Source organism: Python bivittatus, unplaced genomic scaffold (assembly GCF_059951505.1).
Source record: "Python bivittatus isolate LINGU-HERP-01145 unplaced genomic scaffold, Pbiv_v1 ctg000330_np1212, whole genome shotgun sequence".
Classification (NCBI taxonomy): Eukaryota; Metazoa; Chordata; class Lepidosauria; order Squamata; family Pythonidae; genus Python; species Python bivittatus.
The window spans coordinates 25,034,305-25,061,829 of record NW_028277058.1 but is presented as its reverse complement, the minus strand read 5'-3'; the positions used below and the strand labels follow the sequence as shown (position 1 = coordinate 25,061,829).

The window sequence follows — 27,525 nt, the reverse complement described above, 5'->3', positions numbered from 1 at the left end:
TCAGAGTTCAGTCTTTCAGCTCCAAGAGGAATCACTTGCGGCCAAAAAGCTTCTCCTGCACCCTCTCGTCTGCTCTCATTTTCTTCTGCCGTCTCAGTTTGCCAGGAGGCGGATCTGTGCGAAAGCGAACATTCTGGATTTGCACCGTTACCGATGTGTTCCAGCTGCTGGTGCCAGGACGCCCCCCGCCTGCCCCCAGTGTACAATTTCTAGTCCCGCAACCTTTAAGGAACTTTATAGAAGCTCCCCAGAGGCCCAGGCAATTAAGAGAAAAGGGAGGGGGCGTTGGGGGTCATTAGTGGGTAATGATAAGACATTTAGCAGGCAGCGCTTGCCAAAGCCCCGGGACCCTTTAGCCCCGGTCACGTGGGACCCTCCTAAGAAAACAAGCGGTTCTCTCTCGGTGGGCAGTTCGCCTTTGTTTCTTTACGGTTGCCAGAGGCGCAGCCGTGTTAATCTGTTGCAGAAAACAACAACAACCAGGAGCCTTGGGGCATGTTCAAGACTGACAAATGGCACACGGTCTTGGGTTGGGTGAAGAGAGTCCACTGCGCCCAGTAACGGAACTGCTGAGCTGAATGGTGGCTCAGCATCCACATAATCCTGGGGGGGGGGGGCACAGGGGGTCTGAAAGGAGAGAGAGCAAAAGAAAATGCAGGCAGCCTTCCTCAGGGGCAGTTCAATTACATACAAAGGCCCTCCAAAAAGCAGCAGCCAGCCAGGATGGCGTTTTCTGGCCTTTTGGTTTCTTCTGGTCTCCCTGATTCCCGGTTCATGCTTTCTAATAAAAACTGAAAAGCTTCTTCCAGGATCCTTCTAATTTGGGGCTACCAGAGGCTATCGCAGCTCTCCTCCTACAATACCCGATCCACATGCAATCCTGGTTTGCAAGACAGTAAGTCCCTCAGCGTGTAGTGGAGCTTCTTCCCAAGGGGGCGTGAAGCTGCCTCTTTGCTTGCCGTCTGATACTTATGCTTATGCGGGCTATTGAAAAGTAACTCTGGCTATGCAGTCCACTCAGGAATAAGCTGCATTGAATTCAAAGGGGCCAGCTCTCAAGTGAGATCTCGATCTTCTCACTGTTCTGAACCTGCCTCCGGGGGACTGCCTTTCCTGCTGAAAGTCAACCGGTCACCCAGTGCATCACCCTGGCCGCTGGCGCCATTCGCGAGTGCCACATTAAATCAGTTGCCTCCACCTCGAAGCAAGTTTTCCTTAACAAGCAAAGCCAGACCAGGTACCAATCCTCTGGCGTGCACGCATTCCGATCTGGTAGCTCATTTTGGTTAGTTAATTCATCTCTGAGCTAAAATGGATTTTGTCCTTTTTGGTTGCAGGTGATGACAGGCCGGGAGAGCCTTTGGGTCTTAGGTACTGTTGGACACAAGCTCCGAAACCTATGCCGGGAGGGATGGGCGTTGAAGGCTGTTTCTTGCCTAATCCTATGGGAATAAAGAGATCCACCCAATTCAGATAGCAAGCAGTGGTTTTCTAGTCCCCCTTAAGTAGAAATCCACTTGGAGTGATTAGGCTGCTGTTTGGGGGCAGCTGCTGAGAGGACAGAGCTCCTGATCAGAACAGACACTGGAAGGAATATACAGATCATAAAAATTCCTAACAGCCTCTAAAAACAGTAACATCTGGGAGCTTAAAAACTTAAGCGACAGAGAATTCCTGGATTTCTGGGAAGGTTTTGCTATCTGCTCTGGTTTTGGATTGTGATCCAGCGTGAAAAGGAGAGATTTCGTTGCTCTCCCTTCCAAGCGTTCGGGGAACAGAGACCCGTGCCTCGAGTGTCACCAGTCTGGCGGCCTGGCCGCCCAATTCCATGGGCCCGGGGGCTCCCCGCGGTGGTCAGGACCCTGCCAGCACCTGCACTGCTGTGGGGCTGGCCCCTTTCCACCGCTCCGGGCCTGCAGGGCGGGCGGCCTCGCACTGGGGAGGAAGCGCGGGAAGGAGCACTACTGGCCCAAATGACTCCTTAAGCTCATGTTCGGGAGGGGCGCTCCGGCTGGAAGGTGCGCCTGGCTACTACATGAAGCGCCTTCACTGGGCGCCCTGGGCAACACTCGTTCTTTGAATCCCCCCCCCCCCGTTCTCGGGATCTCCAAAATGAAGAAGCCGCGGGACATGTTCAAGATGGGACTTAATTGGGTGACGCATCCTCAGGCAGTGAGTCAATTGAGTGGCCGATGCACGCTTTCCTCTTTCTGTGCATGTTCCGCACAGATGTTTATGTTTTCATTTTATCTTTACTTCTAAGCTGGGTGAAAATGTTTCGGGGTCCCCTGCGCACTTCTTAGACAGCGCTGGGCAGGGGGACCCGGAGGGCGCCTTGGAGGCCCGAGATTCCGAAGGAAAGAGCGCTCCGGCCCCGCGAGCGGTGGCAACTCCGGCGTCGCCCTGGCTCTTGGCGTCTTCCGCGACCAAGCCACAGGATGGAAATCGGTTGCAGGGTGTGGTCAAAAAAGTCAAGATGGCATGGCAGAAAAAAATGACGGAGCTTCGATTGCACCATTGTGCCTGCCACCTTGCCTTTTTTGGCCACATCCTGCGGACGCCTCTAGATGCAACAGGTTGCCCTTTGCTCGCTTATCGCAGCTTTCCCTGCCCGGGCGGCCTCCACCTATCCTTCAATTACATTTCCCATCGTCCCCAGCAGCAGGGGCCTCCGTTTCACGTTCCTCTGAACAGAGGATCCTCATCAGCGCCTGCTTCGGCGGATGCATCTGCGAGGTCAGGAAAGCCGCCTCTCTTCGCCGAGGGCTTTCAACCTGTCAAAAGAGACCTGGGCTCCTAGAGAGCAAGTGAAGTCGCCCTCCAGCGATTAGTGCCCTCCGCTTTCGGTACGCTGCGGGGCAGGAAAGCTCTGGAGTGTGGCGGTGGCGGCAGCAACTGGAAGAGCGAAAGGCCGCACCTGGCCTTTCGCACCCTTTCTGCCCAGTGGGGCTGCGGGTGGGGAGACAGCTAAGTTTGGCTAGGTCCACGGTGGTTTAGTTCGTTGTGCGAGCCTATTTCATGCGTTAGTGTGTGGGTAAAAACATTGTGCGGAGCCAGAGAATGGGTTAACTTACCATCAGGTTAAGTGAGTTGTATGAACCCAGCCTACCTGTAAACACGGGACAGATCAAAAAGAGAGAGAAATCCAATGTCTTAAGGCTTGGAGATTCCACTTCTGTGTCTGTGGCACAGTTTGCAGAAACGAAGTGAGCGCTGGTTCCGAGGGCGGCTCTTTAGCAGCGTCAGTTGCTAGATGCAAGTAGGAGGGGTGTTTTTAAAAACGTCAGATCCAGAGGTGAAGTTCACATGTAGACCAAATGCACACGTCCCTACTGTGCATCTGTGAGGACCTATGATCTGAGCCCTACGCTTCTGTCACTCCCTCTTTGGGATGATGGACATTGTAGTGCGACAGGATTGGAGGACGCGAGATTTAGGGAGACGGGAGGAGGGCTGATCTTAAAGCTATTCCCCATCAGGCAAGGAAACTTCCAGCTGCTTTTCCTTCTCCCCCGGGAGTGCTGGCTCCAGAGCTCAGTTTTCGCCCACCCAAATCAGTGAGTCGGAGGAGGGGCCACAGCTCCATGGCATCTCCCCCCCTCCATCCAGGTCCTTAGGTCCCCCCTTCCCCAGGCTTGTGCACCTATGTCAACACAGCCCTACCTGCCCCAGGGAAGGGTGGGCTCGGGCCAGGCACCAGCTGCAGAAGCCATCGCCTTAGGCTCCGGCCGGGGGAGGGGGGGGAGGGGATCAAAAGAGGTCTGCTGGAATGCACCAGGCGGCCTGGGGCTTAGCCTGCCTGCTGGGAAAGCCACTTTGCATCCAAAGTCCCGGTTTGTGAAGAAGCTGGATGGGGCTGACACTGAGTGCTTTCTCTGCGTTGTCTCGCTATTTAAGGACTACGGCACCACTTACGAAGGATCTACAGCCTAAAGGATTTGGAAGATTGCCAGAGGTTATGGAAGTCCCATTGGGCAGATCCACAAAGGTGAGTGCTTGATTATGTATGTTCCTAACAGGGAACAAAGATCATTGGCTCTATTCTGCCTCCTCTTGTCCGATATCCCAGTCAACGGGGGTCTCCCACCCCCTCAAACCCTCTCCTCTGGGGGAAGGGTTGTGTGATGGACTGGAATGGAGGAAGGGGGGTGAAAACGGTGCTCTCGTCTTCAGAGCAACGCTCGGGAGGTAAGCGGAGAAAGCTGGCACATCCCTAAACATTCCAGGAGATAGTAGAGACTTGTCCCTGGGAACTACTGGTCAGTCTGAGAAGATTCTGTAAATAAGCGCTAGCTAATAAACCTTGCTGATTGAACCTGCATGGTCTCCAGGAGTTCCTTGGGCTAGGCCTGACAGGTTGCCAGACACCACTGGACAAGACTGGGCCGCCAGCAAGCGCACCTGTCAGCTCGAGGACTTCTTCCCATCCTTCAGGGTGCCTCCCAGACCGGCCAAGATGTCACCAGTCCAGCAGCACTTCATTTGCAGAAAAGAAGAGAGGACCCGGGCTAGGGCAAAAACCAATCAATGTGATTTTAAAGAGGTTACATGAATGCAATGAATTAAATCATTAATTAATGGTGATGACTGATACTCAGGGATACGTCATAGTTTAATTCGTTAAATTCACCATTAAACACAGTGAATGGAATAGGTCCCGAAAAAATTAATAGAATCCTTTTAATTTAATAGAATCCCTTTCTGCCACACTGACCGTTGGAATAAGACATTAACTGTCGACTATCTTGAGTCCCATGGAAGGCTTTGAGATTCAGGTCCATCAGTGCATGTTTATCAGCCTGTCTTGATAGAACTCGCTTTTGGATATTGTAACTTTTGGGGTAGCAAAAAAGATTAGAGTTCCTATTCTTTATAGGAACTTTTTCTTGTTCTGGATATGAAGTATAAAGAAATTGCAATCATCTCCAGACTGAATGACTCACAAATCGATGTTTGGATCAGGTGCTCCTTTCGTAGCCACTGGTACAGACTTGGAGTGTTGCCTAGACAGGCACTGGTTCCGGGCTGCAGATCCCACATCCTCAGACGACGTCCTGAGCAGGAGTTCTAGGACATAGTCCTCTTTATTAGTGGCTCGATCAAGAGTAGTCTAAACTTCAACTAGTGATTCTGATTCTGAGCTGGTTACAGAATTATTTGGTGCAGCGGAGATATTCACCGAATGGAACATTCTCATGTTATTGTCCATAAATCAATTCGGTGCATCCACACATTTTGTTTGATATTTTGTCTATAGTCGTGGCTAGATATCAAACTCAGACAAGCAGCAGATCCAGAATCATACAGACAGCTTCTTCCTTGGGCAAGGAAACGAGATAAAGATTTGGGTAAAAGATCTGAAGGCCTAGGTGCACCCCAGCTTAGTGTCTGTCAAAAAACGGGGCTTAGAGGTGAATCCATTTGTCTTACAGATAAAAATGCTGCACATTGTCAGATTATAGCAGAGGAGGTACAGGTGGGCAGAACCATGCTCGATTCAACATTGGCCCCGATTCCTGAAGGATTTCTACAGTGCCAGACAAGGCCGGCCAGGAATTGTCTCCTACCATAGGTGAATCATCCCTCTACCTGGGCCCTCTGCTTGGCACAAGCATTTGGTGGCCAGAGCTGCAAATCTTTTGCCAGATGACGAAGCAAGAGACACGACTCCTAGTCACCCAGGCAATGGCCTGAGTGACAAAGCCAGATGTCAAAAGAGCAAAAGAGCCTGTAATGAACGGGAAAAATTCCTCACTGCCTTATAAAGTGCCATATAAATGTTCAGGCCAAGCCCCTCCCCATCCCATGCTGATAAAACACAACTTGGGAGTCAGCTGAGTGCACTGGAAAGCCCGAGGAATGCTGTTGGCTTCTTCAGCAACAGGCAGTGGGTCAGTACACTTCCTCCCCTTCCCCACCCCTAAAGTGGAAGCTGGTTGCAAGAGGACAGCCTTTCAGGGTCTTGCAGGGATGAGGAATCTGCCTTCCTCGCTCCCCCCCCACTAAGCTGAACTACAATGCCCAGCATTCCCCTGCCTGATGGTGGGGCTGCTATACAATAGCTGTTCCCCATGGTACCCACCACCCAAAAGAAGATACAGGGGCACTTCAAGGAAAGCGCACCAGAGAAAGCCCCGAGGGGAGCCTTTGCAAGACCCCCACCCTCTTCCTGGAGGGAGGGCAGGAAAGGAGGTGAAACCCCAAGTGAAAGCAGATTTATCTCTCTCCAGCCCTCGCCTGTCGCTGTTGTGCTTCCACCACTATGTTTTCTTTGGCTTTAGACTCAGGTAAAGATTATCATTATTAATATCGAACACAAACACTTTGGTTCCAAACACACCCCGAGTTCTTCGGCTGCAGTCACGGGGGCAAGGAGAGGGACAGAGAAATGCACAAAGATTGTTTCTCCTCCTTAATGAGAAACCTTGAAGTCCCCCTTATTCCAAACAATTTCTCACGTTACCCTGCTTTGCTGGCGAAGACGAGGGCGGAGGGGAACCAAACACCGTTTGGTATGGCTAAAATATCACCCACGGAGAGAGGGAAGAGGTGGCGGGGAGCGGCCTGCTTTATATTTCTAACTCACTCACCATTCAATATAGTAGCGCTAACTTCTGAGTAAGCACTCAGACCTAGAGCTGGCACTGTCAGCTTCACCTAGAAAAAAAAATATTTATAGAGAATGGTTCTGCCTTCTCCTGAACACATATATTTCTTCTTAGTGTATTATCTAAGAAAAAGTCTCGACCATCTAAAACTGGTCTTAAGCAAATAGTACATCGTTATAAGAATACAAACATTTGATCCCCATCTCTATGAGCCAGGTATGTTTACACAAACACACAACTGCAAAATTGTTCAAATTTTTACAGGTATATTTGGGGTTGGTACAGCAAGGCTGATGGATAATAACCAGGTTTTTCTGTATGTTTGCATTTACAGTGGCATTGTAAGAGTGCTTACTAACTGGGCAAAACACCGCAGAACTCAAAGGGACTTCAGAGTAAAGTGTGCTAAGGAGACTGCAGAGCAAGCCAGAGATATGCTACAAAAGGATTTGGGCCGGGGCTTCCCCGAAAATGTCCTCAATGTTTGTGTGTGCATAAACTGAAGAGGTGCCTTCCGAGCTCTTTGCGTTGCCTTCAAAATAACCATTGCCGAGAAGTCCTATTCAACTGTGAGAATGGCGCGCAAAATCGCAAACCTTTGTTTTGAACCGCGTGTAACTCTCTTCCGAGGAGACATGCAGAGCCCCAGTGGACTCTCGATAGAAAGAATGTTAGATAAAGACGAAGACACTTTTGCAGACATTTCAGGACCGTTGCACTGGAGTCTACAATGGACTTCCGGACACGTTTCCTAGGAAGTAAAGTCAGAAGGGTTCACTGGAATTTCTTCCCACCTAAGAAGTGCATAACTGCAGCCCTATGATCTATTTCATAATTCCTTTTACAATTATGATTTAACCCGTATTACCAATAATCCAGGCTTGGACAATTGTCATTTGCTCGTACTTGTGTGTTTGTGTGTGTGTGTAGGCCAGCAAGGTGCCCTTTAGTCGTGCTGCTTCCAGGCTCCATAACGCCCAAGTAAGCCCTCGATCTCCGCAAAGAGAAACTACTGAGAAGACACCGAGAGGCTGACCTGAGAGCGGTCGATTCGTAGCAAGTGAATTATTCTAGAGGAAATTCGGTTAGTCCTCAAAAAAATATTGCCCAACTTTGGATTCCCCCCCACCCCCGGGATCCACCTGGCTAATTCTGAAGAAGTCGTGAGAAGAAAATAACGTCTTTTTTTTCTCTCCGAAGTGAGGGATCCTCCCAGGGTGGCCACTCCTGAGGCAGAAGAGAGATCTGTCACCTTTGGGGCATGAGCGCCCTGCGGACGAGCTACGCTGCTTCAGATCATCAGAACCGCGCCCGAGTCTCCAGTAGCTGCAGGATGGAACTTCCCCTTCTTGCTCAGCTCGGCGGGGCGCCCGGGGAGGGAAAGGCACCGGCCGTGCCAGCGCTCCTTGGTGGCCTCCCCTCCCTGCCTTGGTAAACAAACTGGGACAACTTGGAGCGCGACCTTGGGCAGCCTCACAAGTAGCTTGCTTTTCTGCGAGCTTTAATTGGGAGGGGGAGTCTTGTTTGTCCGGGTCTCTCTCCCGCCTTAACCTCTGTGTGCTGCGGGGGCCCATCACTGGGGACTTGGCAAACTTTTGTCACACTCCGGAATCCACACCCAAAAATGCTGCTGACGGGAAGACTGATCCCAAAATCTTGCTACCTTAAAAAAAAAGAAAAAAGTGTGTGTGGGGGGGCGGCAGCACGCACCCAGACGTTTTGGCAACGTTAGGTACTGGTGGACAGTGAAAGCCGTGATTTAACCTTGGCACATATACGCTCATACGCGATCCTAGTAAAAATAACTTTAAGGGTCTTTGGGAACTCTACAGCAAAGCGTGATAGGACGTTACTCTTATCCAGCCATTCATATTTTCGTTTTGCTGGAAGCGATTCAGGCCGACGCACGAGGTGAGGTCTCTAACAAAGCACGCATGGGGGGGAAGCAGAGGGCAGTGCTGAGGGACCAGGCACCAGGGAGTCACATTCAAAGGAAGGCGCTGGATTGGCAGAGGGTTCCCAACTTCTAGGCAGTCAAACCAGCTGTTTAACTCCTAGTACCCACCCGCTCTCGTTTCACGAACCATTTTTTTTCCCCAGTTGATCCAACACTAGCCAGATACCCACCAAGAGAAGAGTAAAAAATGGGAGCGGCGAGGGTGCTCCTGGCCATCCCCTGCTTTGCCCGAGTGCCTGCAAACCTGCATAAGTCTTTACTGGTCTGTCGGCTTTTGGATTAACAGCCAATGTATTGAGGCCAGAAAAAAGGTGTTCGCAGCACCCTAGAAATCCCTGCCACAGATAGATTCTGAGGTCCCTGGACACCCAGTTTATCTCAGGGCTTCCTTGGAAACTTCCCATGGCTGAGCTCCTTTGAGGTCAGGAAGAAAGAAGAAACGCCCCTCACTGCCCGTGACTGAACCCCTGAGAATTCTGGCTCCTTTTATTGTATTCATTTATTAGTAATAGAAACATTTGCGGGGGGGGGGGCGGCGATGGAGGCCGATATTGGTGGAAGGGAGAGAAAGAGGAATTTGCAAATTTTTATTCATTCTTTTTCTTCCAGTCTTTAATTGAATCCCACAGAAAGGTGAAAATATTCTTGACAGCAGTTTTGTACACAAAGAGATTTATTTTACAACCTTGGGAATGTTATCTAGATTTTCTTATATACAAGATCACATCCCACATTTTAAATAGATATTCTGTTAAAAAAAGGGGGAAGTACTAAAATTATATATACACACACGCACACGCATATGTACACACCCACATCCACACAACCAAGATCTCAGGATCATAAGCTTCCTTCAAATAGGAATGAGCGTTTCAACAAAGATGTTCTCCAAACATAAAGTAATATATTAATTATAAAACAAGTAGGAGATAAATAAAAAATAGAATTGAAATCGGAGAGGACAGAATAAAGCAGGGACTGTACCCTTTATCGGATGGGTAAAACTTCCTCTGAAGAAGGTGCACCTTTATTTATTCAGCTGCACTGCCCTCCTCATCCCATTTAGAACTTCGAGAAGATTAAATTAATTCAAGATTTCGTTTCAAGTGCGAACTCAAGCAGCTCCTTGCATTGCCCGTTTCCAAAAATACGACCGGATCATTACTTTTCCACCACATCTTCCCTGTTGGGTACTTTGCGATCTTCGGAAGAGATACTGTTCACGATAGAGGAAAGGCAGCGCAGGCTGCTTGAAGCTGAAGAATCCGCGGGAGTCCCTCCTGTTTTGGAGAGAAGAGAGAAGCTGGGGAGTAACCTATGATCCAGGACCGAGCAAGAGTAAACAGCAAGGAAGCCAACTGTCACAGAAACGCGTAACCCCAGCGCTATCCCTCTCCCGATAGTTTCCTAATCACCCTCCTTTTTGGCTACAACAGCAAACTGCTGGCTAGCGCCGTCCAGACTAACGCATTTATGACGGCACATAAAATCTCACCCTCAAATGCACCCCCAGCTGTCGGTCGGGTGTGATACCCGTTGCTTGAATGGCCATTGTCAAAAAAGAAATGATCGCTGCTTCTCCTTTCGACCTCACTTAGTTCTCAAGGCGCGTATGAAATCATCAGGAGTCAAGTTCGATTCCAGGCTATTTTTACCTTAATAATTCTGAACTTTTTTACTATCTTCCAAGGAAGAATGTAAGCGCACAACGGGCATGACACACATAGCCTTGCATGCAACTCCCTGCATTGGATCACAAAGCCCCGGTAGTCTACGAAAACTTGTGCCCTAATAAATGGTCTGGAGCGCCTTGGTTATTTTAATCCAATCAGATTTAGGGCTAAATAAACTGCCAAATATATGCTTCGAAACCAACGCTTCCCACTGCGTTCAGTGGGGTCTCTTATTTCCGAATCGTGGGCCCGATTCGACTGTAAAGCGCCACCATCATTGGGTCCTACTTTCGGGTAAATGGAACTCAGCTATCTCGGAAGCTGCCAGGATCCTACAGGCATTTACTTTAGTGTTCTAAACTTTGAAGCGAGCTTTTAACATTACGCCGGTTTGCCTTGATTCCTAAAATTGCAGATCCAGCTGTAAAACGCTTCAGTTTAACCTGAGCTACGTGGAAAATAAATGCAGCGCTCGCGTGAGTAAATGTATTCAGGATGTTAACCTCGGCTCCAGCTTTAGACTAGGAAGTCGTCCTACTGAAATCAGCACTTGCTCCCTACTCGCTCACGGCACCCGTCAGACGCGGCAGATCCCGTTGGCGGAGGTGCTCCCGTCATTCTAACCATTGCTCCACTGTATTAATTGTGAACTTCCTAGGATTTGTTAGGATTTGGGCTGTCCTGAGAGCCAATCCGGGCCAAACCTGCGAAGGACAGGTGTCTGGCCGGGGGCCCGGTTCCCCGGCCACTTCAGATCCGCAGAAGTGCGCGCATACAATCCTCTAGCCCAGCGTGAAGCGCGCTTTACCTTCCTTGGCGCTGATCGGCAGCGTCCGGGAATGCTCAGGGCCGCTCGGCCAGGTGGCGCTGCAGGTGCTCAAGTAGTCGGGGGTGGCCATCTGAAGAAGAAGAAGAAGAAGAAAGCGAGAGATAGAAGCTGGAGGAGAGGGTAAGGCCGCGATCGCCAGTCGCTTCCAAACACCCCGCCCCGCCCCACCGCCGCGCCCAGCCCACTTCCCCCGGCTGGCCAAGTTAAGAGAAGGACCAGGGCAGTGGCGCGTGGCAGTGGCAGAGGCCGCGCTTACGTTTCCGCGCTTCGGGCTGCTGAAGCTGAAAGCGCTGTTGCCCCCCGCGGTTCCGCTGCCAGCGGGCAGGAGCAGCTCCTGGCCTTTGTCCTGCTGGTCGAGGCGCTGGAGCAGCTCCTGAAGCCTCTCGATGTAGCTGATGGCGCTGCGCAGGATTTCCACCTTGGGCAGCCTCTGGTTGGGGTTGGCCACCGTCCGCCTCTTGAGGGCCTCGAAAGCCTCGTTGATCTTCTTGAGGCGCCTCCTCTCGCGCAGCGTGGCCGCCTTGCGCCGGTCGGTGGGCGCCGCTTTCTTCTTGCACGTCTTGCAGGCCCATATGAGGCACTGGCCCGGGCAGTGTAGCGGCTGGAGGCCCGGCGGCGCCAGCACGTGCTGCTCCTCCCCGCTGCTATCGCCGCCGCCGCCGCAGGGCTCCGGGGCTAGCTGGTCCTGGCACGAAGAGGGCGACAGGGTGCTGTCGCTGCCTGGGTAGAGCGGCGACCCCTCGGCCATGTCCAGCGTCTGCAGGGCTCCATTCTCGCCGTCCAGGTAGAAAAAGTAGGAGCCGGATTCGAAAAGGTCCATCATCATGGGCTCGAGCGTCGCCTCTGTGCCTCCCGGAGGTGGGTGCGGGGCTCCCAAAAGCAGCCCCGGAGAGCGCGCGCGAGAAAAGCGGCCCAACGGAATTTAATTAGCGCGGTGACATAAGAGCCCTCGGCTGCTTTATATATAGTAGCCCCTGAAACTCTATCCAGCTTTTAGCTGTCGCGACGCATCACCCTCCGGGAGCCGAGCAGAAAGCGAGCTCTGGGTGCCGGCCTGAGACTGTTATCGGCCAGGCCGAAAGGAGGAGCAGAAAGGGCACATCCTCCGTCCCCCCCTCCGCCAAAAGTTATAAATCGAAGAGCTATTAAAAAACCGGTGGGTGGGGAGAGAAAGAATGACAAAGTTGACTTGCTTGTCTCTGTGCGTAAGGGTTAGGAGGCATGAGAGGAAAAAGGGTAAGATTGATTTCAAGCCAAAACAGGGAGGGATCCTTGTGGGCCCTGGGCTAAGTATAGATCTCCAAAGTGGGCCTGAAGCTTATACCTGCAAAGAGGCAGGGCAGTATCTTTGCTGGGCTGAGTATTATTATTGGCTTCTTCCTTTCAGCATGCCATTCCTATGACCCTAATCAATTAGGTGTGGCCCAAGGGTATAAAGGGAAAGGAACACTGGTAATGCTGCCAAGAAGATGGCAAGGAGAGATCTGAGCCTCTATCCCAAGATTGTATTTAGCAGCTCCCAAACTATGGTGCACCTGCCCTGGGACCACTTTTCCCCACCCCCCAGTATGTAGTTGACCTTCAGAAAAACCTGGCTATTTCCTCAGGGATTGGGACCATGATGAGTAGAGTTCACATCTGAAAGGGGTATGAATGTGAGCCCTGGTTGTCTATGAAGGATTGTCTGGTTTTTATTTGGAATTGTTCATGGTTTTCTTTGGTTTGTTGTTGTCCGTCCATCCATCCATCCATCCATCCATCCTCAAGCTAATTCATAAAACTGTGTTGGCATATAGTGAATGTGCACTCAGTAGATACATGTATGCAATCTGTGCCAAATTGTCCAACTTTCAGTCAGGCCCTGTGTTTGAACCCAGGAGCCATTACTTGTTTGCACATGTACTTGTTTGCAATACAGTTGGGTTCCAAATCAGACCAAAGCAAAATGACAGGTGCTGCTTCCTGTTTCTTGATACATATATAATGCAAATGCTTAGTACAGACATCTAGTTCCATTGGTTTCTGATGGCCACAATTTTTTCTAAGAATATAGGAATAGGAAGATGGAGTGGTGAAAGTGAAGATTTGAAGCCAACATCTTTATGACCAGATACTTTGTCTGAAGTGCCTGCAACATACAAAACATTGTAAAGGATAATCTTGTTGTTTTCTCTCTTGCAAAAAAAAAAAAAAAAGTCTCCCAAGGTAGATGTATAAACTTGGTTTCAAGGAGTTGCAGGTAAATGTTAGAAATAACATCTCTGAATAGAGATAGAAATATTAATTCCAGTGAAAAACCTTGGAACCCAAACATTCTGTCCGGTTGTTTTGATCAGGGAGGGGTCATCAAGACATTTCAGAAGAGGTCCCTGCAGAGGTCAGTTGGCCTTTACAATGGTGCCCTTGCAACTGGATGGGAAACTAATAATCTGTAGCACCTAGTCTACTCTGTAAAAAAAAAAAAAAAAAAGTTTGATATTTCTTCACTTTCCAGGATATTTTATAAGTTTTGGGTACTCTGTCTGAATCTGTAACATTGCATTCTTTGAATGAAAGAGTCTGTTGCAGAGAATTTCTTTTTGTGTTGCTTCTTTCCTCAAGAGAGAATCTTTGTACCTGCGTCAGTGGCAAGCTTGTGGCAGCTGGAGGCTGTATTTTTTCCACTCTGTTGTGGCTGAGGACCACAAGATGGTGGGAAGTCAAGGTGATAGTATCATGATAGTCTAAAACAGTGCTTCTCAACCTGGCCATGGCTGGCTGGGGAATTCTGGGAATTGAAGTCCACACATCTTAAGGGTCTCGAGGTTAAGAAACACTGGCCTGAAAGTAATACTGTTGGTATTTTCCTCCTTAAATTATTTATTTTGCACAGGATTCTAGCTTCTTCCAGTTTTAGTTTGGCTAAGTCTATCTGAATGCTGAATTGTGGCAGTACAGTCCAGGGCGGCTCCAGTAAACCAAAAAGGTTTTAGGAAATGCAGGTAACCATGTATTAGTTATATCAATAGGAATATGACAAAACTAAGAGCAAATGCCAGATCTGGTACAGATTTTTTATTTCTCACCCATATCAAAGACAATGGAATTTTGATTTTTAATGACTGGAGGTTAGACTTTCCTAATTCCAATATGAGAAAATCACAATCAAAATAATAAAAAAATAAAATAAAATGAGAAAAATGGTTAAGTTGAATATATTCACAAAGTGCTTTGTTTAGGAGGATAACAATTAGTCTGCTCATTCTTAGTAACCATTTAATGTTTTATATACTGAAAACCAAAAATATTATTAGAATTTAAAATGTATCTAAACATTATTCTTAGTTTGTGAATAACTACTTAACAGAAAACACCAAGCTTTTGCTTTGATGCATTCTTTAACATGTCATTTTGATGGAAGAAACTTTTGTACAAAAGAATTTTACATGGAAAAACCCACTGTGAAAGGTCATCACATCATGAAAATGTATGGATGAGTATAACCTCCTATTACAGTTTTTCCAATGAGGGTATCTCCCAGGTAGTTTTCCATAAAGAGATGAAGCAAGTCCTTCCGACTTTATGCTTTCTAAATAAACATGCTAATTGGCCCTAAGATTGGCAAATATAATTCTGAATCCACAATGTAATGCAAACCATGTTTGTTTATTCATGCAGAGTTTTATATATTGCCTACTTTTTAAGACTGGTAATTTATATACAGACTGGAGATAGAGCATCATTCTTAGTTGGGATCTAACAGATAATAATAAAGAGGTCTGAGAATGATTTCCAACTGTCTTTTCCAATGGGATGCCTTCAAATGTGGTTGATTTCCACATTTGCAAAAAGCTTTAGAGGTTCAATAACAACAGCCATCCCATCCCATTAAATAAGGTTCAAGAATGAACTGGGAAATAATCCATTTGGTGGTGAACCAGAGTATCTAGCAGCAAAAGGTTGCCTGCCCTCTATCTACTTTACATTTGGAAATAAAAAATTAGTCATGTTCTCTACTAAATCTCTCTCTTTAATCAAAAAAACCCCTTTCCCTTTAATAAGAAACCAATACTTCTGTTTTTAACATTTTATGCACCTAGAATCATACATAAACTTAACTCACACAACACACTAAACCATGCTTACTTACTTTAACCATGAGTTCATGACTAAGCCATAGTTTAGTTTACTTAACACAATAGACCAAATTTATTTATATATCAAATTTATATGGCCTCCCATCTCACAAAAAGTGACTTGGGCAGTGTACAACAAGGATGTAAAACAATAAACATTAAAAAAAAACAGTCATTATTAAAAAGTTTTTAAAAACCATAAGACATACAAGAGATTAGAAGTTAACAACCATAATGGAGCCACCTCTCACCAGTCCCCTGAGACCTGCAGCCTGATGACGTAGCCAGGTCTTGAGGGACTTCCAGAAAATAAATAGGGATGGAGCTAACTTCACTTTGCGGGGGGGAGGAAAAATGTTTCATAAGATGGGAGCCACAGCAGAGAAGGACCCACTATGTGTAGTTCCTTAACAGGAGGGTTCTATAACATGCCTCTTCTGCCAGATCTGATGGGATAGGAAGATGTAATCTGGGAGAGATGGTCCCTCAAATAACCTGGCCCCATGCCATGAAGGGCTTTAAAGGTCAATATCAACACCTTGAATTGGATCCAGAAGCAAACTGGCAACCAGTGCAACTCATGGAGCAGAGGTGTAACATGGGCAGTTCTAGAAGCACACATAACTGCCCAAGCTGCTGCATTTTGCACCAGCCAAAGCTTCTGGATGCTCTTCAGGGGCAGCCCCATGTAAAGGGCATTACAGTAATCCAATAATGGCTTAGTTGTTGAGTGAACCAAGCTGGGTATTCCCATAATTAGGTCCAACATTTCTTATTTGGGGATACTTATTTTTTTGTTTTGGTTGATTCTTAATTTAAATATCTTGTAGCATTTGCTCATGAAGTTAGGATCCCACTAGAATATATTCAATTATTTTTATTTGTATCTCAGTGCAAAAATTTCTACCCTCCTGAATTAATCACCACCAATGTTCTTAGCTTTTTACATGTGCATGATATTGTTCTACTGACATAAACCCATCTGGGATTTGAGAAAATGCTTACTGGATTTACAGATTATTACAAGGAAGAACTATTTTAATTACATTAAGCGAAAGGTCATGATTTTTCAGAAAGGAAGTTTAAAGTTTCCTGGACTATGGATAGTCACAGATTAGACAAGTCTATTGTTAAATGTATTTTGGAATCTGATTTCAGGCTACTAGTTGAAAAGTCATGTTAAGCTAGTAAAAAATATAAAAGCAAGATATATAATAGAGAAAGTTTGTTCTGGCTGCCACATAGATGTACTAATGTCCCAAATGTTGTTTGGAGCTTCAGTTTGGTTTCCTAAATTCTGTTTATAGCTGTTAGATCTTGAATGACTGTTAGTTCTAAATTACAAGTCCTGCTGAAGCTATAATCTGGTGTTATGATCAACTAATTGTAATAAACATACTAATCTTAATGTTAATACATATTTATGTTCAAATGCATATATATGGACATTCATTCAGTATGACACACAAAGAGATTTTCCCTACTTGAATGATATTTAAATACAAAACTACTTCAGATGATGCAGCTTTCTTTTTCAGCAATAAATGATTATGTGAAAAAAACATTACGTTGGAGATGAATATTGGGAACCAAAATGTGAGTTCTGGACTATTCAGACTTGAACCAATATACTTGACAGTGGGGTGGGCATTTTTTAATTATGCAAAAGTGTAAGGGATTGTTAAAGTCTCCCAAAGCAGAGACTTCCCCCATTATACTGTTCTTGTGATTAGAAAATAGGGTCACGTAATTCCTTTTTAACCAGTCTACAACCAAAGTTGTCCTGTTTTCTATTGTACTTACTTTGTGGAATTACATGTTTTAGTTGTTTTCATCTTTAAATACTTCATTAGGTATTATGAAATACTTCATAAACAATTTTCTCCCAGTTTTTAAAAAGTTGAATCCTGAACCTGTTTTGTGAGCATAGAATAACAGAAGATAGTGACCTTTTACCAATGAAAACAAGCACTTATAACTTATGTATGGTCCTGTTCCATTTAAAAAAAACCACACAGAGACTTTTTTTGGCTACAGAGAGTTTGAAAACATGGACTATGAAATGCATGGGATTCATGATATGCTCATTAATCCATCAGACTGCTCCTCTCTCCTATCCAATATGCTATCTTAATATCTATTCCTAACATTTCATTCCTTTGGAATAATCTACTTTCTATTTTGACACTTGAATGTAATTTTTCTTTCAATAGAGCCATTTACTTTTCAGCTGTTGTAACAATGTTCCCCTTGACAAGCTCTTCCCAAACTCTCCAAATAGAGAAGTAAAAGAGGAATAGAGAAAGGGACAGGTTCATTTTACCTCTTCCTATGACCTTGATGGACTTTTTCTTGTCTCTCCCTGATTTAAAAGAAGCAAATGAATGAAGAATTTAGAATCCATACACAGCTGATGGAATTAATGTTACCTGGAAACAACAGGATAAAATCTCAAAAGCAATAAATATTTACAACAACAAAAATGACACTATGCTAATGCTAATGTGAAAACACAAATTGTGTTTCAGCATTAAAATGTTATTACAGCATATTATTTTAATACCTATGTGAGGTTGGTAATGCCTATTTATCTTGTTGTAACTTGTAGATTAGGTCAACACTAAAAAGCCACTACTGTTGTTTAAGGGCAAAACAGCAATGTTGCCATGAACTATCATGATTTTCAAAGCTGGTCTGCACAGTGTTTTCCAGAACAAAAGAATATGAAATAGGATTCAATTATCTTAGTAACTGCTTCTTCTAGTGGGCTCCCCCCCCAAAAGTGGTAACTATTTCAAGAGAGCTCAATCCAGTTTACTACTTGAGGGCCTTCCACACATAGGACTCCTATTCTTCTATCCTTAAATCCTTTTGAAAGACCTTTCCTGAGAAGCCAATTTCCACTTCTGCCTCAGAACTACATTGGGAAACTGATTTCCTCTTCTGGCTCAGAATTACATTGTGGCCAACAAAAGTTCTTTAAAATGAAAAAGACAAAGGGAAGCAATTCTGAAGTAAAGTGACTGGGGAGAACTTTTGAGGTGTAAGTATAAGCTGGGGAAAAGCAACAAAGCTTATGAAAGCAAATAGGCATATTTTAGTCTTATATAGAATTATGGTTTAAAGCAGGAGAAGATCATAAAGGCTAATATTATCTGCACGTACTGTTATTTTTTAAAAAAGCAACACCAACAACACTTATACTGTCTTTCGGAGGCATTATATTGAAAAATATAAAGGTTCTGCATTGCCTTTATCAATGCCCACTGAATGTGGTTGATCTGTCTGTCAACTAAAAGTTACCAACATTACATGCCTGCAATTTAAGGAAAAGGCAACTTTAGCTGTAAATTACTATATGGATTCCCAGTACCACATTGATTGCCTGGTTTAGTTTTAAAGAGATAAAGGCAATATTGCCTTTACTGTATAATCAGAGTACCCTTTTTCTGTTGTGTTTGCCTTCCTGGAAAGGCACTCCAAACCATGACCATAGGCAAAAATATTAAGGCTCTGCAGTGCTCATATTCAGTTCCTCTTGGAGCAGGTGAAGGAGAACATCCTGACCAATGTAGAAATAACTTTGGGAGTAGGAATGAATTAATGGGAAGAAGAGAAATAATGGTGCAGGAAGTGAAGCAATAAAGGTCATTGTGTAAATGCAAAGATTTTGCAGGTGAGAGCCTCCTTTGCCACCCAACAAGATTCACAAAGGAGTTAGCTTTTAAGAATATTATGCATAAGGTTATAACAATATTGTATGACTAGCATAACTGCAATCTCATACTGAACTTCTTATACATTTCATTTGACTAAACTCAACTGTGTAGAGCCTTCCTGAACCAGCAGCTGGTCATATATTTGAAGTAATAAGGCCATAATTAAAAATAATATATTCTCAAGCTTACAATTCTTCTGTCAATGCAAGTTTCTTAGTTCTTACTGACTTTTCAGTGTTATCTGATTTCTTTATCTTCAGGTTATAATGTACTGCCCATAAGCTCAAAGTGTGTTTATAAATCTCTCTATTAGAAGCCTTGAAGACCTAAAATTTGGACATACTGCCAGGTGCCTGTAGAATCCTTCCTTCCTTCCTTCCTTCCTTCCTTCCTTCCTTCCTTCCTTCCTTCCTTCCTTCCTTCCTTCCTTCCTTCCTTCCTTCCTTCCTTCCGTAAAATGTCATCATGTGGTAGAACAAGTGGCTATATGACACTTGTTAAGATTATTTTTCAGGATGGAACAAGTGGCTATGTGATGCTTGTTAAGATTATTTTTCAGGGTGGAACAATCTGAATTCTCTTCAACTTACCAAACTATTTATGTGGTTTTCAAAACTATTTGTCAATTACTTAAATAGGTCATATATAATTATACTTAGATACCTTCATTTTCCCCACATTTCAGGGCTTCTTCTGGGCTTTAGTTTTGTAAAAAATCCTGACAACCAAAATGAAATCCCATTACATACTAACATAGTATTTAATTTAGCATGGAAAGGGAAAGTTCAGAGGTGGAAGAAAAACTTATCATTCAGAATGATAATCATGAAGACTTTGCTCTCATTTTGAACAGATGGAGCACATCAGTCAGTGTCAAATTGACACCAGCATTTATTTAGAAGAACTACTGTGAATATATACTTGATGAGATATTGACATCCAGTTCTACCTTTGAGTGCACTCTTCTTCAAGTTGGTGCCCTCCAGATATGTTGGATATAGCTTCAACTACTCTCAGGCAGGATATTTCTGCTAACATGGAATGGTAGATGTTGTATTCAACATATCTGGAGAAGAGCTTAGGAAAGGCTAGGTAAGACTATTTTATTACATGCATATACAGTTATTTAACTGTTAGCCATATCTCAGCTCTTAATACAGAAGATAACAAATTACTTTATCAAGGAAGGACCAATGAACAGCTCAGGTTGCTTTTTGTAGGGACGCATATGCCTTCTAATGAATTTAATTAAGAGATTGCTTTTTGGAAAAAATACTATAGTGTTGCTGTCTGACCAGAAGAAATCTGAGAAGTGCTATTAGATGAGGTTATATTTTCATCACTACCAAGTGATGACATTTCCCACATGGGATAGTAGATTACTTTTCAGTAAGTTGACCTGTCCTGGCACAGATTCTAAAAGTTAAATTTCATGAGGAAGTATCCAACACATTGAGTTAAAGAGTTCAGTAACTTCACAGCCAACCCTGTTAGAAATCCAGCATCCTATGGGATTTGCAGTGCCAATATGACTTGGAATTCAGTGTCAAAAATATATATTTTGCTTCATTTCAGTTATTTGCCTAGGGAGACACCTATACACAATAGCTTTCTTTAAGGAGGCAAGGAACCCAATCTGTGTTTTTCTGAACTGGAGTTGGGGTTGTGATGGCATCAGTCTTAAGATACCAGGTATAATATATTCGCAGTACTTATTGGTGACTAATATATTTGGTTTGCAAAGCCCATATTTAGACTGACACACAATCAGTAGGGTTGCACAAAAATTCAATTTGGAATTTTGATTTAAAGGCAATGCAATAAATTAACCTTCTGACTGAACTTGAAAGTCAAATCTACTATCAGATTGAATCAAATAAAATTGATTTGGATGTTCCTGCATAGGCAGTAAAATAGTTTTCCAAAGAAATTCAGAAATAACAAATTGAATTGATCTCATTTGACAATTGATTAAAACATCTGAATCATATTGGATTGATTTTCCAAATCAAATAAGCTATTCAAATTTAATTTTTCCTGTTCCTCATAGGCTATAAAGGCTGTTGTTTGCATTGTTCCTGCTTTTTCCTCCATTGTCCGGCTTTTATACAGTTTTCCTGATGAAGAATTCTTGAGAAGTCTAAAGCTTGGATATCTTTTTGTGATCCTAATAAATCCTAATAAAGGTGTAACTGTTTTTTCATGGACCCATGAAGCTTACCTTAATTTTCTTAATTGATTCATTCAGTTATTAAAAACTGAATTCAATGAAAAAGCAAATGAAATAGAGTTTTGATATGAATAAGTGCAGAATAAGTTTATGTTAAGCTTATTATTTTAAAAACCCTGTAATTGCAATGGATATAGAAAGCTGCCTTATACCAGATTAGACTACCATCTAACTCCATATTGATGGATGATACTGGAATTTCAAGGAATTTGACTTTTTTTTTTTTTGACAATACTATCAGATCTTTTAGTTGGAAATGATAGGATTTGAACATGAGGCGTAAAAGAATTGCTTTTCCAATGCAGTATAGTATTTCTCCAGTAACAACGTAAAGAATAAATAGACACCTGGAGTTTTTTTGGTTAAAAAAGGAGTCCTGTCTTAATAGTGATAATGACCCTCCAAGCCTTTGCAAGTTGATGTAGCCACATAAATAAGTCTGATGGTTAGTCCTTATAACAAAAGTCTCAAAGTCTGTAAAGTGGCATATAACCTCTGTCTCCCTCCAAAACGTCTTGCACTGTTTGTATGAGGTGCTGTCTCAGTGAGGTTGCTCCATTTTCTAGTCACTACCGAGCTCCAGGCCGAACTCTAAGCCAAGCTCCAGGCAGGAATCCCACCGGGATATACTGCTTACCATAGCTTGTGGTCCTGGCAATTGATTATAGCTGTCTTGCTTGCCTGTAATAGTTGTACATTCCAGACGTTGCTTCTCTCTTCCTTGTCTGCTTCTTGTCTTCTTCTTTTTCTCTCCTACACACCCACACTTTAATAGGCTAAGGGCTGGGATGGGGTGTCAGCATGTTCCTAAAAACACCACGGTGTGGCTCAGTTAGCCTGACACCTGGAATGCCAGCATGGATGCTTGTGAGTAAACTGTGAGTGGAGAATGAATGAACGAGTGAATCCATCTCCTCTCTAGTTTCTGGGGCTGTAAACTTTTACAGCCCTTTGAGAAAAAGCAGGAGCTGAGCCTTGGGGAAGTGGGGGTGGGAAGCATTTCTGCCTGGCTGCAGCTGCTTTTCCCAAATGCAGACAGCAACCCCAGCTTCGTTCCTTCACAGAAGGATAATAAATGTTGCTAACAATGTTATTGGAAAGAATTATTTTAGTTATTATTAAATAAGCTTTTGCCTATTTTCCTAGTTAGTGTGGGCACCATTTTTTCTGAGAAGATGTATTTTCACACACACACACATACATACCTGTGCACCCATAAAATGTCTGAAACATGCCATGAGTTTCATGTTAGAAAAAAAATATTGTAACTTTCTGTAGCAAAGTGTAGGAAGGTGCTTCTCCCTTCAGAAATGTTTGAATCTCTGCCAAATCTATAGAATCTTTTTACATGCCGGCATGTAACTAGTAAGAACAAGCTTCCTGCTATGTGTGACCTTGATATGAAATCTGTGCCAGTGAAATATGACTGCAGCCTTACCCTAATAATTGGGCATGTCCATACAACACGTACCGTAACCTAATAGGGAGATATCTATAATAATAACATAAAATATTGTGAAAGGTAAAAGGACTGGACAGAAACATCTGAAGAACATATAAAATGCATTGATCTTTTTTTTCCCAACAGACTCTTAACTTGCAATACCATGACAAAAGAAATATGCAGTTTTTAATAAAATGTGGGGCATAACATTCCAGGTTAAAAGCATTTATGTAGTGTGTGAATAGCAGCCACTTAGAATTCAAATTGTTAAAAATTAAAATTAGTTTCATATTTTGGTCACTGCTAAATGGAAAAAGAGATTACACCAGGTTTATACAACATGCTTAGCCTTTGAAAACCACCCACTGTAGTTAGCCACATGGGAGGTAACATGGCAACATATATATATATTCATGTTAATCCACTGGAGTTAGTGTGCTGTATGAATATAGTGATCATCTTGAAGGAAAAAACCCACCTTACATGGGGGTGGGAGGTGGGGGGTAAGAAGCTTACTGTTCATGAGCTTACTGTCTCTAAAAGACCCCCTTTGTTCATAAAATCTTGCTCAAGAAAGAATATTTCCTACAAAATTTTAACAGGGACAAATTCAAAATCATTTGTGATTTAAAAAATTTTTTAGATGCAACATGTCTTGCAAGAAAAAGAAATTCTTTTTTACAACACGTTTTCAGTCTAATGGAAAAAATAAATCCAGTGTAATATCAATATTCTGTGGAATAGGAAGAAGGATGTTAAATAAAATACTTGTTGTAGTTCAGCAGTTAGTTTACAAGGGACCATTTTTAAGATAAATTAAAGAAATCGGAGTCTGAGGGTCACCTACAGCAGGGCTACACAATCTTTTCAGGCTAATGGCTGTCCTATGTCTTTGAATGGCAGGTAGAGATGAATATTTAAATAGTATGATGGCCTATTACAAAGAAATAGGCGTGGGTAGGTCTGGGACAAAATGGAATTATCATAATTAAGTTTAGGTAAATATAATAGATATGACTATTCCCCATGTATTTTTTCCTGTTGCATACTATAATGGAAAAATATGGAAAATTGAAAAATTCCCATTCTGAAAGATGATGCAGTCTATATTATTACAACTTAACAATTATATGTGTTATATTTAAATATTAAAAAACATACTGTATACAATTTATGTACAATTGTATATAATTGTGTACATAAATTATACATTTATATAAATGTGCTATACTTCAATGTTAAAAAATGATCTTAACAAAAATAACAATTGATTTCAGCGCAAGAAGCATTTTATAGAAGAGAAACAGCAGATAGGGAAAAATGGTTAACATACAGGAGGATGAAGAAATTAAGATGAAGTCAAGAGAACAATTGACTGCAGAAGGACATAGTTTTCAATGCTTTTCGTATGCTCAGTTAAGAGAAAGGTTTAATATGGATAAAAAGACAATTGGAATTGAAAAACAAAACAATTTGAAACTGAATTATGTACAAATGATGAACATGTAATAGCAAAAATGTATAAACTTTTTTATATAGAAGAACAGGTTAAAGATTGCATGACAAAATGGGCTATTAATTTTGGATATAACATGAAAATGGACGCTTGGGAGAGAATGTGGGTAACTAGTATTAAATTTACACTGTGTTATAATCTAAGAGAAAATTTTTATAAAATGTGTTGTTTGTACATAACACTAGAGAAGTTATCAAAAACGTATAAAGGTATTTCAAATCAGCGCTGGAAATGTGAAAATGAGGGGATATTTTATCATGCATGGTGGACTTGTGAGAAAGCTAAGAAATTCTGTATACAAATTCACACAATGATGCAAAGGATTTTAAAGATTAATATTTCAAAGAAACCAGAACTCTTTTTATTGGGACTTATGGACAATGAATTAGAAAAACTCATGGTAGATTGATCTTATATATGGCAAGTGCAGCAAGATTATTGTATGGACAATTATGGAAGAACAATGAAACCCCCACAGGAAGGAATGGATTGTGAAAATATTAGAATTTGCAGAAATGGCAAAACTCACCTGTTTGGTCAGAGAAAAAATAGCAAAAAGTTTTTTGAAAGATTAGAAACCTTATATGGACTTTTTACTGAAAGAGAAAGAAATTAAATTATGATTTACGGGTTTGAAGATTAATAAAGACTTGGACTAAATGAAGTGCTGAAAGGATTTCAGCATAATATCTAAGAGGGAGGAGGGATAATAAAATTGTAACTATCTGTTGAAAAGTAGGTCAGAAGTCATATTTCTTAACTTTAGTTCTTTTCTTTCCTCTTTTGTTTCTTGTACTTTTTTGGTTTCTTTTCTTTTCCTTCTTTCTTTTTCAATTTGTTTTTTATTGTATGGAAAAACTCTTAATAATAAAAACAAAAACAAAAATAACTGAAGATCTCCTACATAAAGTTGTGACCAGCAGAACATATAATGAGGATTTAAGCAGCTGAAGGTATGAAGCTTGGATATGATGTAAACTGAGTAATTTTCACAAGAATTTGAAAACATTATTGTAATAGTTTTCTTATAATGGCATTTAATCCTCATCAAAGACAAAGAGGGTTACATCTACTGCTTGGCCAGTGGAAATCAATTTTTTTTAAAAAAATAAATCATGCATGTGTTTTCTGATATCTGCCTAGGATATATTGATGTGAGCTAGGGATTTAAGTTGGCAGGGGAAGAGCGGTATGTATATAAACATTCCCAAGCATTTGATTACCACCCAGGCAACTTTAAGAATACTTTAGGATATTAAACATTGGATTCTGAAGGGCTTGAGAGAAAGATTAAACATGTGCTAACTTACAGCTTTTTAGTAAGTTTCTGTCTATTCATTTGCAAACACAGAGTCAACATCTTTTGATCATTCTGAGTTAGACTGGTAAAGTATCTGAAAACTTGACAAGTCTTATCAAAATAAAACACATTTCCTGGAATCACAAGGTTAATAATATTTCCTTCTGAAAATCTATATGAATTGCAACTAATGCCATACACCACATATGTAAAAATCTCCCTAAACAATTTATCAAATACTTGAAAGTAGATGCATAATAAATGAAGAACACGTGTTTTGGATGAACACAATGAAACAGGAGCTGCATAAAATGACTTGCCAAGGATATGAACAGCTGCGGACATCACCTCTTCCTCCTATTCTGCATTAAAGAGAATTTATACTGTTAGGCTGACAGGTGAATTTAAAGTATAGTTAGTCTCCATAAAAAAGTTCTTAGTGTATTTTTGCTTCAGGAGATCCTCCTTTTCCCCCCCACAGTGATGAAGGATAGCATTTTCAATCTGAAGCATATCTAGGTAGGTTTTATTGTATCTATAATAGCCAGAAATTTAGATATACTACTACTGTATTCTTTGTTTTTATTAAACAGTAGATTCCTTTCTGCCATAAACATTTTATAGGAACATTTGAAATGTAGTTTCCCTTGTTTTTTAAGGGCAGCACTTTGAGAGGGCTGCCCTTAAAAAAAAAAAATTAAAGCACACATTACACCTGAGTTATCATCTGACATATTTATTGAGAAAGGCCTCATATTCTGACTTTCCTATAGGATTTGTTAAAATCTAATCATTGCTTGCAAGCAGCAATGGTAATAAATTTTTGCATAATCACAGTATAATTTCTTTCTTAGGACTAGCATAATGTTAGAAAGAAGTGAGCAATCTTTCAGATTACCTAATGCAAAAATGAGGTGGAAGAGGGAAAGGAGACCTGTGTGCTTTCTCTTTTGTTCAACAGGGGTGGGCTGTGAGCAGAAAGAAATCAGTTGCCACAGACAGTAAACTTCTGGTGAGTGCCATGGCGAGCTGACATCCCTAAATAGAGGGACAATGTTACGGCTGAAAACGGCATCTGAATGCTGGATCCAGACTGCTGAAATCTCTCTGGAAAAAGGAGAGATCTCAAGATTACCCACATGTACTCTGGACAACTGTTTTTTGTGAGCAGATGGCAGAAACCAATATTTTTGCAGTTGGTTTGTGATCAGCTGGGAGTTGCAGGATCCCATCAAGCTTATAGCTATTAATGTAGCCTATATGGACTCTAGGTTTGACTGAGGCTCACCTCTTAGTCATTTGGATTGAATTTTTTTTTTACTGCTTCTTAAAGATTGAGAACCTTCAGAACGGCAAGTTTTATTGAATTCACTGAGTGAATTTTCTTCAATCCTTTATGTTTAAAGATGTGTAAATTTTGGGGGGGGAATAATACAACAAAAGGATTTTTGGTGTTGGTTTTAGAAAGTTTTAAACAGATTAAGGGCTCAGATGGACTTGATTTGAGATTCTGAAGTTAATTGGAAGAATTCTTCCCATGGGAAATTGTCTGTGTTTATATTTGGAAACAACTGATAAGATGACTTTGAAGGTTAGACAGTAGAGGGCATTAGAAGGAAATAAATGCATCAGTGGCTTCTTTAAGAGAGAACTATGATGAATTAGAATTCTATCAGGAATTAATTATAAAATTATCTGCTATTACAGAAAAATTGGAAGGTGTTGCTGAAGAGGAACAAGTTTTATTAAATAAAACTCAGATAGATTTGAATGTGGATTTAAAAATGATACCCTATAAGAAAGAGATGGAAATAATGGATTTACAAATGAAACTGGCCGATGATTTAATAATTTAAAAAGACACACAAATATTTCAGAAGAGTAGTGTGGATAACTTCTTTATATTGGATTTACAAAACTGATTTGTTGAAGCTGTCAACAATTTCATTAGAAAGGACACTGAGAATATGAACAATGACGTGGATAACATTTTTATACTGAAATTACAAAAGGAGCTTGTTAAAGATGCCAACAATTCTGAGAGAAAAGGCAACAACAGTATGAGAAAGCACGTTAGGACTTTGTTTGAGGGAACTAAAGATCTCTGGGAGAAAGAAGAAAGAAGAAGACAAAA

General features: G+C 42.3%; 1 protein-coding gene across 1 annotated transcript; it reads right to left on the bottom strand.

Moving 5' to 3' along the window:
- Positions 1 to 9,726: 9,726 nt before the first annotated feature.
- Positions 9,727 to 11,893, bottom strand: MYF6 (myogenic factor 6). The gene is made up of 3 exons (XM_007422264.3): positions 11,324 to 11,893; positions 11,047 to 11,137; positions 9,727 to 9,845 (listed from the first exon to the last, which is right to left on the bottom strand). Exons 1-3 carry the CDS (start codon positions 11,891 to 11,893, stop codon positions 9,727 to 9,729), a joined length of 780 nt encoding a protein of 259 aa, XP_007422326.1.
- Between the last annotated feature and the right edge of the window lie 15,632 nt (positions 11,894 to 27,525).